The following is an 18,262-nucleotide window of genomic DNA, read 5'->3' as shown; positions in this document are numbered from 1 at the left end:
ATTATTATTAAATAATAAGATAAATTACTTATTTTTATTTTAGTTAGAGTCGGTATTTTCATTGTTATAACAAATATCATTTAATTGTGACAAGTATTGTAAAATGTGGTATTAAATAGTATGTTAGTTATAATAAGTATAAAATAATTAACTAATAAAGTATGCTTGTTTACTTATAGGCAGTATGTTTTTATATTTTGATGAAAAAATTATGATACATGTATAATTTTATTTAGTTATAATAGACCGTTCAATTAAATTATATAGTAAATACTTTTATGTTTTTAAAATAATAAAAAAATATACTTCTACTTGGATATCATAAATATGTATTTTATCCTTTTAATGAGTTCTTATTTTAAGCTATAAAACCATGAGTAAGTTTTTTTTTATTGGATAATATTAAGAAGTAATTATATACCAACTCAAATAAAAATATTTAATTCTTCCCTGCATTATATTAAGGGTAATTTTACATGCAGTCCCTATTAGTAAACAAATCTTTGCATGCAGTCCCCATCCATGAAAATTTTTGTTTTCACTCCCCACTCAAACATCTTTACCTAATTGCCCATGATATTTTTAGGTACAAAAAGTCTAAAAATCAGTATAAATCCTCTTAAATTAAGTATATTAACTTAGAATCTAGTATATTTTCTATCAAATTGAGTACGATTCTTTTTTCATCTCAAAATATACTCGATTTTAGTTTAATGTGCTGAATTTAATAAGAATTATACTCATTTTTAGACTATTTGTACCGAAAAATATGAGGGTTAATTTCGATAGAAAATATACTCGATCCTAGTATAGAGTACTAGATTATAGTGTAAAGTGCTAAATTTAACATGAATTATACTTATTTTTAGACTTTTTATACCTAAAAAATAAGAGGGATAATTTTGGTAGAAAATATACTCGATTTTTAATATAAAGTACTGACTTTAAAAAGAATTATACTCATTTTTAGACTTTTTGTACTCAATTTTGAAATTTTTGTACCTAAAAAATTTGAGGGGCAATTTAAGTATCAATATTTGCATGAGGGAGTTGAAACAAGTAATACTTTGCATGCAGGGAGTGGAAACAAAATTTTTTGGACATGGGGATTGCATGCAAAGTTAACATTGTGATTGGGGATTTTTCTCTAATTTACCATTATATTATATTAATTAAGTGACTGTAATCATTTTTTCACTACAATGGCATCATATATGGTCATGAGAACTGCACCAACCACTCAAGAATGCACGAGTCTGAAGATAATATTGACAGTAGTTCAATCTTCATACCAATTAAATTGATATAAAAACTGTATTTCCAAAAAAAAATCCATCGGTATCATTTTAGGCTCAAATTAATTTGAGAGTTACATTTGTTAGGTAAGTATAAGAATGATATATGCAAACACATGATTCAGGGCTCCTGTTTCGCCTCGAGCAGAGAAAGCGAGACAAAGATTGCTCCAGGAACATTGTTTGGTGTATCAGTAGCATCTTCACTCTTCAGTGATACAACAATTGATCGATTGCTTCAACGTAGGAAGACTTGGGCAGAGTGCCAGTGATACTCTTGATCTTCTCGCCGTTCTTAAACAAGAGGACAGTGGGGATGCGATCTACTCCGTGAACAGATGCAACTGTCGGATAGTAATCTGTGTTGAGTTTGTAGAGTTTGATCCTTCCTTCGTACTCCGGTGCGATTTCATCCAGTATGCGAGCAACTACCCTGCACGGTCCACACCAAGAAGCCCAAAACTCAACAAGAACAGGCAAATCACTTTGAAGAACAGAGACATTCCAGGCAGTTGCAGTGATTGCTTCAGCTATGCCAAAACCAAGCAAACAAATTGATATAAACCCATCAGTTATTAGACTATATAAATGGCCGTCGAGATTTAAATATCAAAAGTTAGTAGATCTTCTTTTTAATACCATAGAACCAAAAATTAAAAGGACTTCTTCAAGAAGATATAATACTCAGACAAAAACTAGTAGAATAAGCAGCAACATATCCTAATTGCTTAAATCGTATCACACCATTACCTCGTTGACAATAAATGCTGGTTAAAGATTCATTTTCAGGAGTTTTCTGACAGTTTTATGCTGGCTTTTCAAGTAATTTTACAAATCCCATGTCTTTTTTGAAATTTGTGACATCATTTTCACTTCAATTCTTATCTATAAATTCATAATTCATACCGACCAAAAATGAGATTTTTGGAATATCTACACTTGTCTAAACAATTCACTTTCACCTAAACAATATTGAATTGAGAATCAGATTGCCAGCTGATTTTAATATCAGTTTGTGATCAATCAGATCGAAGGAAAACTTGAATTGGATGGATAAAATAAGGAAAGAATACCAGGTGTGTTTTTGTAAAAAAAAAAACTCATGTTTTTGTAAATCCAAAAATGAGAGTTATTTTTTCGGTAATTGTCTTAACTTGTGCAGTTATCATAGGACTGAAACTGGCAGTATACATCAAAAACTGGTAATCCAAGTAACTAGTTGCATAGGCATAGCTTCATTGAAAAAAAGGTTTTTAGTAGGTGGGTTCGAAACTTCACCTCAAACCTTGCAATTGGACAACCAAAGGAAAGCCCTTTTTGCAGACTTATTTTCAAGTTATCATTACGTAACTTGCCATAATTTCAACTTAAGCATAAGGCTTTGCCTCATCAAATACAGATTACAATAGTTCGAGCATGAATCTGTATACCCATTGAAGGGCAGACTTATCACACACTGAAGTGGATTTGTATTTTTGTTCTCTCTCGATATGGTTAGGAATCTATAATTATGAATGTGTGCAATTACACTGCCTTTCAGACAAATCACATGCCAAAAATTGATGGACACATAGAGTGCATAACTGTTAAAGAAGATGAAGCCCTTAAAATTTCCTGACAAAATCTTTAAAAAAAATGCTAAGCACATTTGTTTGGGGGAGGGCCACAAAGCTGACAGATAATCAGTTGATGTTGCCAAGGGGGAAAAAATTCTTCTTGCAGTTTAGCTTTACCTAATCTCATGATAGTTAATCTGGTAACAAAAATGATATAAGGATAGCAGAATCAAGAAATATGATAAATCTACTGAACTATTTATCACATTCAAACTTACAAAGAATGAAAGAAGAATATATCTAATTTGACAGGAAAAAATGATCCAAAAAATCTTCATGTGAAATATGCCACAATGTGTTAAACTTGTATTTTAACAGAGGACCAAACTAGTCACCAAATTGGGAATAAAATAATTTAAGTGGTGATATCTGGCATGACTGCACAATTAAAACAAACAAATACAGAAAGGAAGGAGACAAACTGAAATGAAGTACCTGAAATATGGGAAGATTCCACAAAAAAGGCAAATAGAAACAGATAATATAAGAGACGGATGAGAAAAAACACACATCTTAAGTTATCAACATTACTATCAATGCTTGGAGAATTATCACTACTATCAGTCAGTTGTCCCATCTCATTGCATCTACCATGAAGGTGCAATCCATTCAGCCAATAAAGGAAAGCTAGGTAGTAGGTATTCCATTTCAATCTATTTAAATTGAAATAAATTTTTCAACGAGAAATGATAAGTAAAAAGTAAGAACATAAACTTTGATTGCATATTTTGGATGAAGAGGAGCATTTTTTTTCACCCTTATGCATCAACAATCATGAGATAAGCTGAAGATAGAAACGCTGTCTGTAAATTCAAATTAATATTCTTTGCAATTTCCAAAGAATCAAATTTCCTAATGCACATTACAGTTCCAGTTGCAATTACCCGTTTTTTCACCAATTAGCCTTAGCCTAAACTATAGCAAAGGACTCGATTAGAGTCAGGATATATGTTCCGAAACCCTATAAGACCAGAAATTGAGTAAGGTAACTAAATTGACAAAATAAAGCAAATTTTCTATTGTTGCCATTCCACAAACATAAACTTGAAAGACATCGAAATCAGGAAGTCGGCAGGCATAAGTAATTTTTCAAACAAGGAGTGAGTCTTACGAGTATTGGAAGACGCAGAAACGACCAACTTCCCTCCGCGCGAGCTCTGCGACCTCCGCCTCAGCCTCCTCGGCGCGGCGATCGTCGAAAACCTCGAGGATTCACTATAACCGACGAGACATCGCGGAGCAGAACTGCCGAGCTTAGGGGCGTCAACGAACGGCGAAGCGGCTGCTCCCGGAACCCTCGCAGGGGATGCGGCGCACCAGAAGGAGGCCTTTGGCGCGAGAGAAGCGGCGGACATGATGGCATGCGAATTGGGGTGGAGATGCAACCGGCGAGAAGAGAGGAAATAAAACGGGGCGAAAGACGCCAACGGAATCGTGGCGCGTGTGCTTTAAGAGTAGCGCGCCGTGTTCTGGCGGAGCACTCAACTTGGCGTGGTCCAATGGAATTTGAAACAAGTCCAAGAAAAGTGGGGTCCATGTGCGCACAGGTGGACGGGTATTGGTGTGCCAAGGATTCTTTAAAAAAAAAATATCTAAATATTTTAAATATATTTAAATATATCTAATAATTATAGTCTTTTATTGAGAATGCCAATTTATGATTTATAAAATTGTAAATTTTATAATAAAAATAGTAAATTTTTTTATTATTATTTGAGACGATTACCAGGCAAGTCAGTAGAGAGCAATTGTTATGAAGAAAATTGTAAGTGACACGATCATAAAAGAATTACAAAGGAATTTGTGGATATTCAATGAGATTAAAATGAGTGTCGAGGTCCGATACTCAAGTTAACATAAGAGTTAAGAAAAGATGAAAAATGGTATAGTAGTAAAGGAGTTCAGATGATTGTATGAGTGTATCTATATCCGTTGGAGCGGATGATCTTTTATAGAACTATAATAATACATTTTTCATTTCCCGCATGTTCCGAGATGGATACTTATATTATATATGTCCTCCGGAATAAAGAGTTGAGTTACCCATATTTTGGGGATAAACATCTATGGTACAATTGATTTAAGTTATCATATATAATCTTAATTATATAATTATCTGATTATCTGGTAATCACATAATTAAGATTATAATAATAATACATAACCTAATGTCTTTTGATTTCACCTAAATAATATAATAAAAATTTATTTGTTAAATAATATAATACAAATTTATTTATCAAAAGATTTTAATGTATAAGTTAATTTAATATTTTTTTTATTAAAAAAATTAACTATTATTATTATTATTTTCTTTTTAAATTTTATATTATTTTTTAAGTTTACGTATTTTTTTAACTGTACGTGTGTTTTTTTTACTTTGCCTTTTTTAAGTAGTTTTTTTTTCCTATCTATAATATTTTCAAAAATTTAAATTTATTTTTTAAAATAAAATATCTCATATTTTTGTTTTTATTTTTATTTAGGTTTTATAATTTAAAATGAAATGTTCCTTATAAAAATTTTAAGGATATTTTTAATAAAGCACTACTTAAAAATTACTGATTACTTAAATTAAAAAAGATTTTTTTATAATTTTAAATGAATAATTAAAATTATCAATAACTCTTAATCGAATGCATCATTTTAGGAGTCCCAATAATTTTGGAGCTCATTATTATTAAAAAAAAATTAAATAGATTTAATAATCACTTATGTCAGATATAAAGTAGGGGTGAGGGTTAATTTGATATTAATTTTATATAAATTTTTTTTATTGTTATTTTAAACAAATTTAGTTAATTCGATGTTAACTAATATAATTGATTCGGTTAATTCAGTTTTAGTAAAACTTTGATTTAATTCGGTTAGCCAACACTTAATCGATTTTCGGTTAATTCGGTTAATTTATGAATCGAATTAACCGAATGCTCACCCCTAGTGGCAAGGAATTCGCACACCTCGGACGAGTCGAGTTTTGATTCCAGAATTTTATATAGTAACATCTTATGTTTTAATAATCGCACCACTCCAAAAGACTATAAATTTTGTAACATATGATAAAAGATAATTCGTTTACTCTCAGCGCATCCGTGAATCCATCCCTAGAGCAATATAAAAGAGGTAAATCACGGATAACTATTAGTCATTAGTGCAAATGGTCAAGGCATAAGGGAGGATTTGTTCGAATATGCTAAGTTTCGATTTCAAGACCTTATATGATAATACTTTATGATCCTGTCCGGAAGCTGAGTCGGATGAAGGCGGACCTCGATGTACTAGAGGTTGACGGAAAGTCGCTGCGGCGTTCGATCTATCTGGCACCCTCCGGAAGGATTCACGTGGGCAGATGACGAAGGGTGATGACCAGGATGATGACGCTAGGGCTCTGCACATACTCAAACGAGCCCCCGGGTCGTTAGAGACCAGAAACCAGGGAAAAAGTCCCCGGGTCAGGCCCTCCAACGCTCAAGTCAGGTACTTTTTCCCCAGAAGCACAGAGAAAGGACGAAAAGTAAAGACGAGTAAGAAATGACGAGTGAACGTACCTGCGTAAGGGACAAAGCATCACTTTTTATACTACAACGGCTGTTTCTATGGTCTGATGGGTGTCAGGGAATGTCGGCTGTCAGACTTTGTCTGGCGGTGAATGACACGCGACATCTTCTCATAGGCCGACGGCATGACCAAAGGGGTGATGAGCCCCGACTGTTGGCATATTCCCTGACACTCTGATTATTCTCTGACAGGTAGTTACGATTCTCTTGCTTGCTTGTCATGTAGTGCTTGGTATCCTCTGCTCGTGATCGCTAAGCTGGGTCTTTGCACTCGCTAACCCCGATCTGATATCTTGCTAACCCCGATCTGATATCGCCTCCCAACCTTAGTTCGGTTCTATTTATCCCGACTCCAAAGTTGTACGTTTGATTTTATCCAACCTGACCTGTATCTTTGGCTGGCACATCCCGACTTGCACGTTTCATCGCTCTAAGTATCCTGAGTTATAAGCCTATAAATCTTGATCCGTGTCTTTGGCTAACACATTTCGAACTGTACGTTTGTCAAGGTATCTTGTGCCCTGACTTGTATACGTCGGTCTGCTTCCGCTTATCTCGAATTCCAACCTATACTCTTTGATCCTTTTATCCAATGTCGTGAAGATATAAGTCCCGAGATATAAGTCCCGACTTGCATCCTAGGTAAGCACACTCCCGACCTGTACGCTCGGTCTGCATACCGACCTGCTTCTGTCTGTTATTATCCATACCTTGTATGTTCCGACCTGTACGCCAGGTCTGTATTCCGACCTGCTTCTGTCTGCTGTTATCCATGGCTTGTACGTTCCGACCTGTACGCCAGGTCTGTATTCCGACCTGCTTCTGTCTGCTGTTATCCATGGCTTGTACGTTCCGACCTGTACGCCAGGTCTGTATTCCGACCTGCTTCTATCTGCTGTTATCCATGGCTTGTACGTTCCGACCTATACGTCAGGTCTATATTCCGACCTGCTTCTGTCTGCTGTATCCATGGCTTATACATTCCGTACGCCAGATCTATATTCCGACCTGCTTCTGTCTACTGTTATCCATGACTTGTACGTTCCGACCTGTACGCCAGATCTGTATTCCGACCTACTTCTGCTTGTTGTTATCCATGGCTCGTATGTCCCGACCTGTACGCCAGGTCTGTACTACGCCAGAGGCCTTTCCTTCCGCGCCTTTACCTGGCCTGTGGGCCCTGCCCTCAATTGCCATCGAGGTTGAATCTTGTCCAATTTGTAATCTTATCTTTCGATTATCCCGTCAGCTGAGACTTTGACCGTGGCCACGCAAGCTTCATTTCTGACCTCCATAGGGGCTAGACTTCTGATCATCCCATGGGCTTGACCTTTGACCACGTCATCCGCCTGACCCCCTTCTCATGCACCGTATCACAAGTCTCCCCCTCAAGTCTAGTCGAAGGAGGCTCTAGTCCGACTGACTAGACCCAAGTCCCTTTGATACCTGACTTGGTTCTCGCATCTTCTGCTGACCTGTTTTTCGTCTATCTCCTTTAGAATTTCTCGTCGTCCTATGAGATAAACGGGATTGTTCTGTGTGTATGTTGATTCTTCAATTTCTGAGTATACTCTTTTCCTATAAATGTCACACTGTTTTCCAAGTGTCAACTCAAGTTTCGAGGAAATCCCTTCACCTTCTCCTTCCTTATAAAAGGTCCAAGTATACCTCTATCATCTTTTCTTCAAGCTATCCTCCTGTTAATAAAGTATCAAGTATTCGTGGAACCTGCAACGGAATCCAGCGAACTTGCTTCTTTACTTCAACAAATTGGCCATCTGGCGGAATTACTGGCTCAGAAAGAGGAAGTCTTGTTGGAGATGACTGCGAGCAGAGATCTTCAAGCATCCCTTACTCATGAAATGGAAAACCTCTGGCTGGCCGCCAAATCTAGAACCCGGGCCGAGATTGCTCTCAAACTTAAAGCTCAATCGGACTTCCAGAGCCAGCTTCACTATATTATCCATTTGAAGATGAAACACGAGGATGAGATGACCCTTCTGAAAGAGGAAGGATAGATCAAAGATGAGACTATTGGCCAACTGAAGCGCGCCATCGATCTCATTAAGGAAGATCTAACTAGAGCTCAAGCTCATCTGGCCAGGTAGGATCAAGCCTCTAGATCTGGTATCCATGTAAATCCTTAAAATATGTTCACCTTGTTAACGAAATAAAACATGTTTCTTGGATTTCGTTCATGGTGTAGCCCCCTTGTCCTCTTGCTCTGGTATCGTTGTGTTTCTATAAAGCACCTGCGTTCCTCTAACATTTCTAGCAAAAATAATAAGAATAACCTGCTTACCCCACCTTCCTCTTACCTCTCACCAGAAGATCCCAAGGCTTGAGGAGCCAAGATGCTTGAGAATATGCCTGTCAATTTTCATATTTAGCAAAAACAATGGAAATATGGCTTACTGACCGGTTAGGCACACGAACATGGCTTGTTGTATTTTGCCTCGGCGAATATAAAGGGTACCGACCGAGAGAGTCATTGCACCGACCGGGAAGATCGTTGGGCGTGAGAGCATAGCTCACTTATAACCCGCACTGAGGCGAGAGTCTGGAACCCGACCTGGACAGTTGTTGAGCGTGAGAGCATAGCTCACTTATAACTCGCACTAGGGTAAGAGTCTGGGACAGCTGAACTGGAAGGTCGTTGGGCATGAGAGCATAGCTCACTTATAACTCGTACTAGGCGAGAGTCTGGAACCCAACCTAGACAGTCGTTGGGTGTGACAGCATAACTCACTTATAACTCGCACTGGGCGAGAGTCTGGGACAGTCGACCTGGAAGGTCGTTGGATGTGAGAGCATAGCTCACTTATAACTCGCACTGAGGCGAGAGTCTGGAACCCGACCTGGACGGTCGTTGGGCGTGAGAGCATAGCTCACTTATAACTCACACTGGGGCGAGAGTTTGGGACAACCGACTTGGAAGGTCGTTGGGCGTGAGAGCAAAACTCACTTATAACTCGCACTGAGGTGAGAGTCTAGAACCCGACCAGGACGGTCGTTGGTGTTAGTTAGAGCCCTAGAGCCAATCATTTGATGATTGTATGGACTCATGTATATCATATTCTTGTATATTAATAAAGGCTTTTGTTTGGTTATTATACTTATTTATATTAGTGCCAAATAGACTAAGTATAATAGCGTCCTTGAGTAGAAGGTTCATACCTATATCAATCGATTAGTTGAATCGATAGTGAGATGATATAGGGAACACTACTCTAAATCATTCCTAGTCGAGTATTAGCATTCAGGGACAATGTTAATACAATAAGACTAGCATGTAGGTCAGCTCGATGACTTGATCTCAGAAGTCATGGATATAGAGATATCAAGCTGACACATGGGTATGCATTAGAGAATGTATACTGAATGACCCGCCATGAGAAAGTATCATGGATCGTTATATGAGTGTCATATACTTTCTCATGTGGCTATTAGTATGACTATTAGTCCTTAGACCTGAAGTCACCATGGATCCCTACATAGGAGTTATGTACTTTAGTTTCGTCAAACGTCACCCGTAACGGGTGGACTATAAAGGCGATTACCGGGTATATAACGAATTATGTAGAGGATGTGAGTGATGTAGATGGGATCTATCCCTCCCATATGACGGGAGCGACATCGGTATTCTTGATAGAGTGAGACCACTAAGTGCATGGCCATGCCCAAATGAGTCAACATTAGATGTTGAGCTCATTTGATCGAGTGAGTCTACTTGGAGTTCAAGATTTAGATTGATTAGAGGATGACACGGTCTATGCCTCACATTGATCAATCTAGATGTCTAGGATAGAAGGACACTTGTCATTATTTTGTGAGTAGTCACAATTGGTAGTCACAAGGTGATGTCGGATCTCGACATTCTTGTAACGTTGGTAGTAATGATGTGTTGCTAGATACCGCTCATTACTTATGCTCCTAAATGGGTTTAGGGCATTGCCAACGTTACAAGAACCTATAGGGTCACACACTTAGGACAATTAGGTGGAGATTAGGTTCATATGATGAACCAAGAGGATTAGATTCATTTGATGAATCAAATTGGATTAAGAGTAATCCTAATTGGGCTAACTTGAGTTTGACTCAAGTTGATTCATGTGTTAAATGAGTCTAATTTAGATTTTGACTCATTGAATCAATTTAATTTAATGAATTAGATTCATTATATTAAGTTGGCTCGAATCAAACGGTTGGATTAGATCCACCATGGTAGAGATTGAGTCAAGTTTGACTTGACTTGAGAAGGAAGACCAAAGGTCAATTTTGACTTGACCTTTTTGCCACCTCATTGGTGAGTTGGCATTAGGTGGACCAATAATGATGTTCCACATCATCATGGGTGCCACCTCATGGAAGTTACAAAGCCACTCTCTTAATGGTTTCATATTAATTGCAATTAATGCAATTAATGTGATTTTATGGTTTCATATTAATTGCAATTAATGCAATTAATGTGAATTTTGAAAAGTGGCCGGCCACTTGGTTTTTTGGGTGAAAAAAAATTCATTTTTCATTCACTTGTGTGCATCTTCCTCCTTCTCCCTCTCAAGCTCTCCCTCTCCCTCTCCTCCCTTGGCCGAACCACATAGGTGCTAGCACATCTTGGTTTTTTGGTCATCTCCATCTAGTGTGTCCGTGTGGATACTTCTAGAGGACCGGCGCTTGACGGTCTTGAGATCCGGCATCATTTGGACGAGCGGGAACGCGAAGGGCATCGCTACAAGGGTAAACATTTTTCTCGTAGATCTAAGTAGTAGATCAGTTTTTGAACTCGTACAAGAAATAGTTTTGAATTTTGTATATTAATCTTGCACGGATCTACGGCTTTGGGTCCTTCGGGGTTTCGCGATGCGAAGCGGTTTCGTGGTCCAAGAACCCAACATGGTATCGAGCCACGGCAAAGACTTGTAATGAGTTAGTTTTTGGTTTTGGAAAACAAAACTTCTGTGATTTTCTGTAAAAATTCAATTTTATGTTTTATGGGTAATTTTTCTTATAGGCGAAGCACAAGTGTCTCGGCACTTGTAGGCTTCGACTATCAAAAACGGTAATGTTTCGACCCAAAATCTTTTGGGACAGCGGACTCGGGTGCCTTTAGATCAACGGAGAAACTCACGATGGTTAGATCGTGGGTAGGCGCTGCCCCTAACCCCGCAAGGATTTATCTCGCGATCCGAAATCGCTAAAAACGAACCCGTCGGGAAGATTTTTCCGAAACGGTAATGTCTCGGCCCAAATCGTTTTGGGACAGCGGGTTTAGGCGCTGTTGGATCGCAAAGGAACCCTCGCGATGGTTAGATCGCAGGTAGGGGCGCTGCCCCTGGGCCCCGCAAGGGGATCCGTTCCGCGATTGCGCCCGAAACCGCTAAACGGGACCGCGGGGAAATTTTACTTGTAAAATTGTAAAAAAAAAAAAAATTTATTTTTAAAATTACAGAAAATAAGAAAATATATAATTTTGAATTATATATTAATTTTGTGATAGTCATGGCCCAAAACCCAATATGATTGGTTGTGTTGTAATTCATAATACGGCCTGTGTGCCGTGATGTGTTTTCGCGTGTTGTATTTATTTTATTATTCACGACCTGTGCGTCGTGCCTCGTCTTTTATTCTTGTTGTAAATTAGATTTAGACTCGAATGTAACTCGAGTTTCAAATTGTAATGTACAAATTGGAGCGGTGGAGGGTCCACACGAGACGGAGTTCCGAGGCGGGCACGAGCAACACAAGGTGGTCAAAGGGAGGAGCTTGGAGAAGCTGTTGACCCTAGGTTGACCATTCGATCTTCTCATTGGCTTGAGAAGATCGTAGTAGGGCCATGACTAAATCACAAATAGAATAATTAATTAATTATTATGTATCTGATGCATGTTTAATAGTTAATTAATTAATTAGTGCCTTAACGATTAGATTAGATCTAAGTCGTGCACATGATGCACCCTTGCGATTAGATTAGATCTAAGTCGTGCACAAGATGCATCCTTCTCGATTAGATTAGATCTAGATCGAACCAACTCTAAATGCCTAACCGTGCCGTGATACCTATCACTACCTCGATCACATGTATTGTTGAATCTGCCAAAGCAAAGCAATACATATTATCTTGGTAGGGTACGGAGGGACAATCTTGGTCCCGCCTATCAACGCATGGGTGAATACAAACTCAATTAGATTGAGTATTCCTAGTTACTCGGTTGGATCGAGTCAACTATAGGCATTATTCCAACGGTTGGAAAAGATAGGTCAAAATTACATCTATATTAACTCTCGGGCGTATTAGCCAAAGCTAACTCGAGTTTTAATATAAATGCGGATATTGATTCTATAAACAAGAGTTGCATAGAGATGTAATTGGTAATCGTTACCTACCGATCATACTAAGCCTTGGGCGTATTAGCCAAAGCTAACTCAAGGGTTAGTATGATGTGGATCTTGTCCCACAAGAATTATAGAATTCAGTGGGAGCATCGTTTAATTAAAGGCCTAATTAAATGATTTTAAAAGAATATGATATTTATTTCTGCAAATTTTTCTGTTGTAGATAACCATGACGTCAAATACGAACACTTTCTCCCTGCGATCTGTCCTTGAGAAGGACAAGCTCAACGGAGCAAATTTCCTGGACTGGTACAGGAACCTGAGAATAGTTCTCACCCAAGAACGTAAACTGTACGTTCTGGAGCAGCCCATTCCGGAGGCTCCTCCTGCCACTGCCACGCGAGCAGACCAAGATGCTTATAAGAAGCATCAAGATGACGCATTAGATGTGTCTTGTCTTATGCTCGCAACCATGAACTCTGAGCTTCAGAAGCAACATGAGTTGATGAGCGCTTACGATATGGTTGAACATCTTCGTCACCTATATCAAGGACAATCAAGGCACTGGAAGAGGAACTCCAAAGAATACCTGGAAGATCTTTAAAAGAAGAGAAATAAGATTTCTACTTCAGGTATACATGTTATAGAAGTCAACCTCTCTATTTCTTCATCGTGGGTATTAGATACCGGATGTGCTTCGCACATTTGTACTAATGTACAAGCGCTAAAGAATAGCAGGGCATTGACGAAGGGTGAGGTAGACCTACAGGCAATGGAGCACGGGTTGCTGCTATTGCTGTAGGAACTTATCATCTATCTCTGCCCTCTGGGCTAGTACTAGAATTAGACGATTGTTGTTATGTGCCTGCCTTGACAAAGAACATAATATCAGTTTCTTGTTTGGACAAGAGAGGATACTCGTTTATAATAAAGAACAAATGTTGTTCCATCTTTTTAAATGATATGTTCTATTGTAGTACACCTCTGATAAACGGACTCTACATTCTAGACCTAGAGAGCCCTGTCTATAACATAAATACCAAGAGGATCAAGTCGAATGACTTGAACCAAACTTACCTCTGGCACTGTCGCTTAGGTCATATAAATGACAAGCGCTATCACTCCATAAGGATGGTTCTTTGGACTCATTTGATTTTGAATCATATGAGATATGCGAGTCATGCCTACGAGGCAAGATGACCAAGACAACCTTTAGTGGGCATGGCGAGAGCGTGATTTATTAGACTCATACATAGTGATGTATGTGGCCCTTTCAATGTCATTGCGAGGCGGTTATGGATACTTCATCACATTTATCGATGACTTCAAGATACGGTTACTTGTACCCATAAATTGAATCCTTTGAAAAGTTCAAAGAATTCAAGAATGAAGTACAAAACCAGCTTATTAAAATACTTTGATCCGATCGAGGTGGAGAATACTTAAGCCATGAGTTTCGTGACTATTTAGCTGAGTGTGGGATTCTATCCCAACTCACTCCTCTGGAACACCACGGTGTTCATGTACTTCCGAAGCGTATTTTTACTCGATCTATCGAATCGATCTTCACACTCCCCTCTATCGAATCTAACGTCCTACACTTTCATACTCAACCGAGTTCCATCAAAGGCCATGATAAAGACACCATATAGGATATGGACTGGGAGAGATGCCCAGGGGATTGTGAGGCTTACGTTAGACGTCAAGTCTCGACAAGTTAGGACCCAAATCCGACAAGTGCTATTTCATCGGATATCCCAAGGAAACTAAGGGATATTACTTCTACATTCCCAGTCAGCACAAGGTAGTTCTGGGGTCTTTCTAGAAAGGGATTTTGTTTCTAGAAAGACTAGTGGGAGGCGCGTTCGATCTTGAAGAAGTTCAAGATGCGAACAATACCGATGCCTCGATGGAAATTGAACTGGAACCACAAAGTGTTAGGATGATGTTGTTCACAAGGAGTTGAGGAACAACAATCGTTCATGTAGACATACCTCTTCGCAGTTCGATAGGGCGTCGTCAGCCCGAGAGATACTCATTTCTCTTGTCGACCATGATGACATTGTGCTCATAGAGGATGAGCCTACCACCTATCAAGAAGTTGTGATGAGACCAGATTTAGAAATGGCTAGAAGCCATGAGATCCGAATAGAATCCATGTACACCAACCAAGTATGGACTTTGGTTGATCCACTGAAGGGTAAAACCCATTGGGTGCAAGTGGGTCTTTAAGAAAAATATGGATGGACTTATCTATAAGGGTCGCATGGCTAAAGGTTTCAAGCGATTCATGGTATTGACTATGATGAAACCTTTTCTCCAGTGGCGATGTTTAAGTCCATTCGGATCATGCTTGCTATTGCAACCTACCATGACTATGAGATATGGCGGATGGATGTCAAAACCGCGTTTGAATGGAAACCTACTCGAGGATGTGTACATGACACAACCCGAGGGTTTTGTAGATCCACAAATCTAAAGGTAGGCAAGTCGCATAGGTCCATTTATGGACTAAAGCAAGCTTCTCGGAGCCGGAATCTTCGATTTGATGATGCGATCAAACACTTTGGTTTCATCAAGAACGAAGATGAGCCTTGTGTCTACAAGAAGGTTGTAGGGGACATAGTTGTCTTCCTCATATTATATCTCGATGACATACTACTCATTGAAGGACATCCCTATGTCACCCGTCAAGACCTGCTAGGAGTTGCTTCTCAATGAAGGACTTAGGTGAGGCATCCCGATTCTAGGGTACATATCTATAGAGATAGATCTAAGAGATTGCTTCGCCTAAGTCGAGTACATATATTGACAAGGTACTCCTTCGATTTGCCATGCAGAACTCCAAGAAGGGATTACTGTCACATGCGTGAGTCTTTCAAAGACTCAAGGTCCCTCTTCTAGAGAGGGAGAGGCCGCATGGATCAGATCCCTATGCCCCACCATAGGATCGATCACGCCATGCCGTGCGTACTGACCGATGTCTCGTATGCTGAGTACCATTAGCAGATACTCACGATCCGTGAAAGTCATCGATAGGCCAAGAATATTCTTAAGTACTTACGAAGGACTAAAGAATATTTCGATATATGGAGGCAATGATGAGCTAACCGTAAGGGTTACGGATGCGGCTTTCGAAACGATCAGGATGATTACCGATCGCTCGTGGTTCGATTTGCATTAATGGTGGTGCCACCGAAGAGTTCAAGCAGGATACAATATGATTCTACAAAGAGTATATTCTTTGCGCATCGAGGCGCAAAGGAGGCAGATTGGATCCGCAAGTTCATCACGAACTTGGGGTGGTTCCTAGCATCGCGACCAGTTGAGCTCTATTGCGACAACAATGGAGCTATAGCACAGGCGAACGCTCACACCACCGGACCAAGCACATACTACGGCGCTCCATCTCATTCGAGAGATTATCGATAGAGGAGATGTGAAGATTTCTGATACAGAGGCTAACATCGCAGATCCCTGACCAAGGCTTTGGCATGAGGAAGCATGATGGTCACACTAGGTCTTTAGGCCTTAGAGCCTATACTCGATTGGCACTAGTGCTAGTGGGAGATTGTTAGTTAGAGCCCTAGAGCCAATCATTTGATGATTGTATGGACTCATGTATATCATATTCTTGTATATTAATAAAGGCTTTTATTTGGTTATTATACTTATTTATATTAGTGCCAAATAGACTAAGTATAATAGCGTCCTCGAGTAGAAGGTTCATACTATATCAATCGATTAGTTGAATCGATAGTGAGATGATATAGGAACACTACTCTAAATCATTCCTAGTCAGTATTAGCATTCGTGGACAATGTTAATACAATAAGACTAGCATGTAGGTCAGCTCGATGACTTGATCTCACAAGTCATAGATATAGAGATATCAAGTAACACATGGGTATGCATTAGAGAATGTATCGAATGACCCGCCATGAGAAAGTATCATGGATCGTTATGAATGTCATATACTTTCTCATGTGGCTATTAGTATGACTATTAGTCCTTAGACCTGAAGTCACCATGGATCCCTACATAGGAGTTATGTACTTTAGTTTCATAAACGTCACCCGTAACTGGGTGGACTATAAAGCGATTACCGGGTATATAATTATGTAGAGGGATACGAGTGATGTAGATGGGATCTATCCTCTATATGACGGGAGCGACATCGGTATTCTTGATAGAGTGAGACCACTAAGTGCATGGCCATGCCCAAATGAGTCAACATTAGATGTTAAGCTCATTTGATCGAGTGAGTCTACTTGGAATTCAAGATTTAGATTGATTAGAGGATGACACGGTCTATGCCTCACATTGATCAATCTAGATGTCTAGGATAGAAGGACACTTGTCATTATTTTGTGAGTAGTCACAATTGGTAGTCACAAGGTGATGTCGGATCTCGACATTCTTGTAACTTGGGTAGTAATGATGTGTTGCTAGATACCGCTCATTACTTATGCTCCTAAATGGGTTTAGGGCATTACCAACGTTACAAGAACCTATAGGGTCACACACTTAGGACAATTAGGTGGAGATTAGGTTCATATGATGAACCAAGAGGATTAGATTCATTTGATGAATCAAATTGGATTAAGAGTAATCCTAATTGGGCTAACTTGAGTTCGACTCAAGTTGATTCATGTGTTAAATGAGTCTAATTTAGATTTTGACTCATTGAATCAATTTAATTTAATGAATTAGATTCATTATATTAAGTTGGCTCGAATCAAATGGTTGGATTAGATCCACCATGGTAGAGATTGAGTCAAGTTTGACTTGAGTTGAGAAGGAAGACCAAAGGTCAATTTTGACTTGACCTTTTTGCCACCTCATTGGTGAGTTGGCATTAGGTGGACCAATAATGATGTTCCACATCATCATGGGTGCCACCTCATGGAAGTTATAAAGCCACTCTCTTAATGATTTCATATTAATTGCAATTAATGTGATTTTATGGTTTCATATTAATTGCAATTAATGTGAATTTTGAAAAGTGGCCGGCCACTTGGTTTTTTGGGTGAAAAAAAAATTCATTTTTCATTCACTTGTGTGCATCTTCCTCCTTCTCCCTCTCAAGCTCTCCCTCTCCCTCTCCTCCCTTGGCCGAACCACATAGGTGCTAGCACACCTTGGTTTTTTGGTCATCTCCATCTAGTGTGTCCGTGTGGATACTTCTAGAGGACCGGCGCTTGACGGTCTTGAGATCCGGCAACATTTAGACGAGCGGGAACGCGAAGGGCATCGCTACAAGGGTAAACATTTTTCTCGTAGATCTAAGTAGTAGATCAGTTTTTGAACTCGTACAAGAAATAGTTTTTCGAATTTTGTATACGAATCTTTGCACGGATCTACGACTTTGGGTCCTTCGGGGTTTCCGCGACGCGAAAAAGCAGTTTTCGTGGCCCAAAGAACCCAACAGTTGGGCGTGAGAGCATAGCTCACTTAT

At 39.1% G+C, this 18,262-nt stretch overlaps 1 protein-coding gene across 2 annotated transcripts; it reads right to left on the bottom strand.

Moving 5' to 3' along the window:
• Window positions 1-1,240: 1,240 nt before the first annotated feature.
• On the bottom strand, window positions 1,241-5,044 carry LOC122009709 (thioredoxin 1-like). Of its 2 annotated transcripts, none has more exons than XM_042565973.1 (2): window positions 4,023-5,044; window positions 1,241-1,819 (listed from the first exon to the last, which is right to left on the bottom strand). In XM_042565973.1, exons 1-2 carry the CDS (start codon window positions 4,264-4,266, stop codon window positions 1,506-1,508), a joined length of 558 nt encoding a protein of 185 aa, XP_042421907.1. In that variant the 5' UTR covers window positions 4,267-5,044; the 3' UTR covers window positions 1,241-1,505. The 2 variants fall into 2 exon arrangements, with proteins under 2 accessions (XP_042421907.1, XP_042421906.1); XM_042565972.1 differs by having other exon boundaries at window positions 1,241-1,825; window positions 4,023-5,013.
• Between the last annotated feature and the right edge of the window lie 13,218 nt (window positions 5,045-18,262).

The sequence above is a fragment of the Zingiber officinale genome, chromosome 8A (genome assembly GCF_018446385.1).
Source record: "Zingiber officinale cultivar Zhangliang chromosome 8A, Zo_v1.1, whole genome shotgun sequence".
NCBI lineage: Eukaryota > Viridiplantae > Streptophyta > Magnoliopsida > Zingiberales > Zingiberaceae > Zingiber > Zingiber officinale.
The sequence above is the reverse complement of the archived record's forward strand: the minus strand, read 5'-3'. Positions and strand labels throughout refer to the sequence as shown.

Coding starts and splice junctions, on each gene's coding strand:
- LOC122009709 (XM_042565972.1), bottom strand. CDS start 4,266: ATGTCCGCCGCTTCTCTCGCGCCAAAGGCCTCCTTCTGGTGCGCCGCA. Junction 1,826..4,022: donor TTCTGCGTCTTCCAATACTC/GTAAGACTCACT, acceptor GTTTTGGCATAG/CTGAAGCAATCACTGCAACT.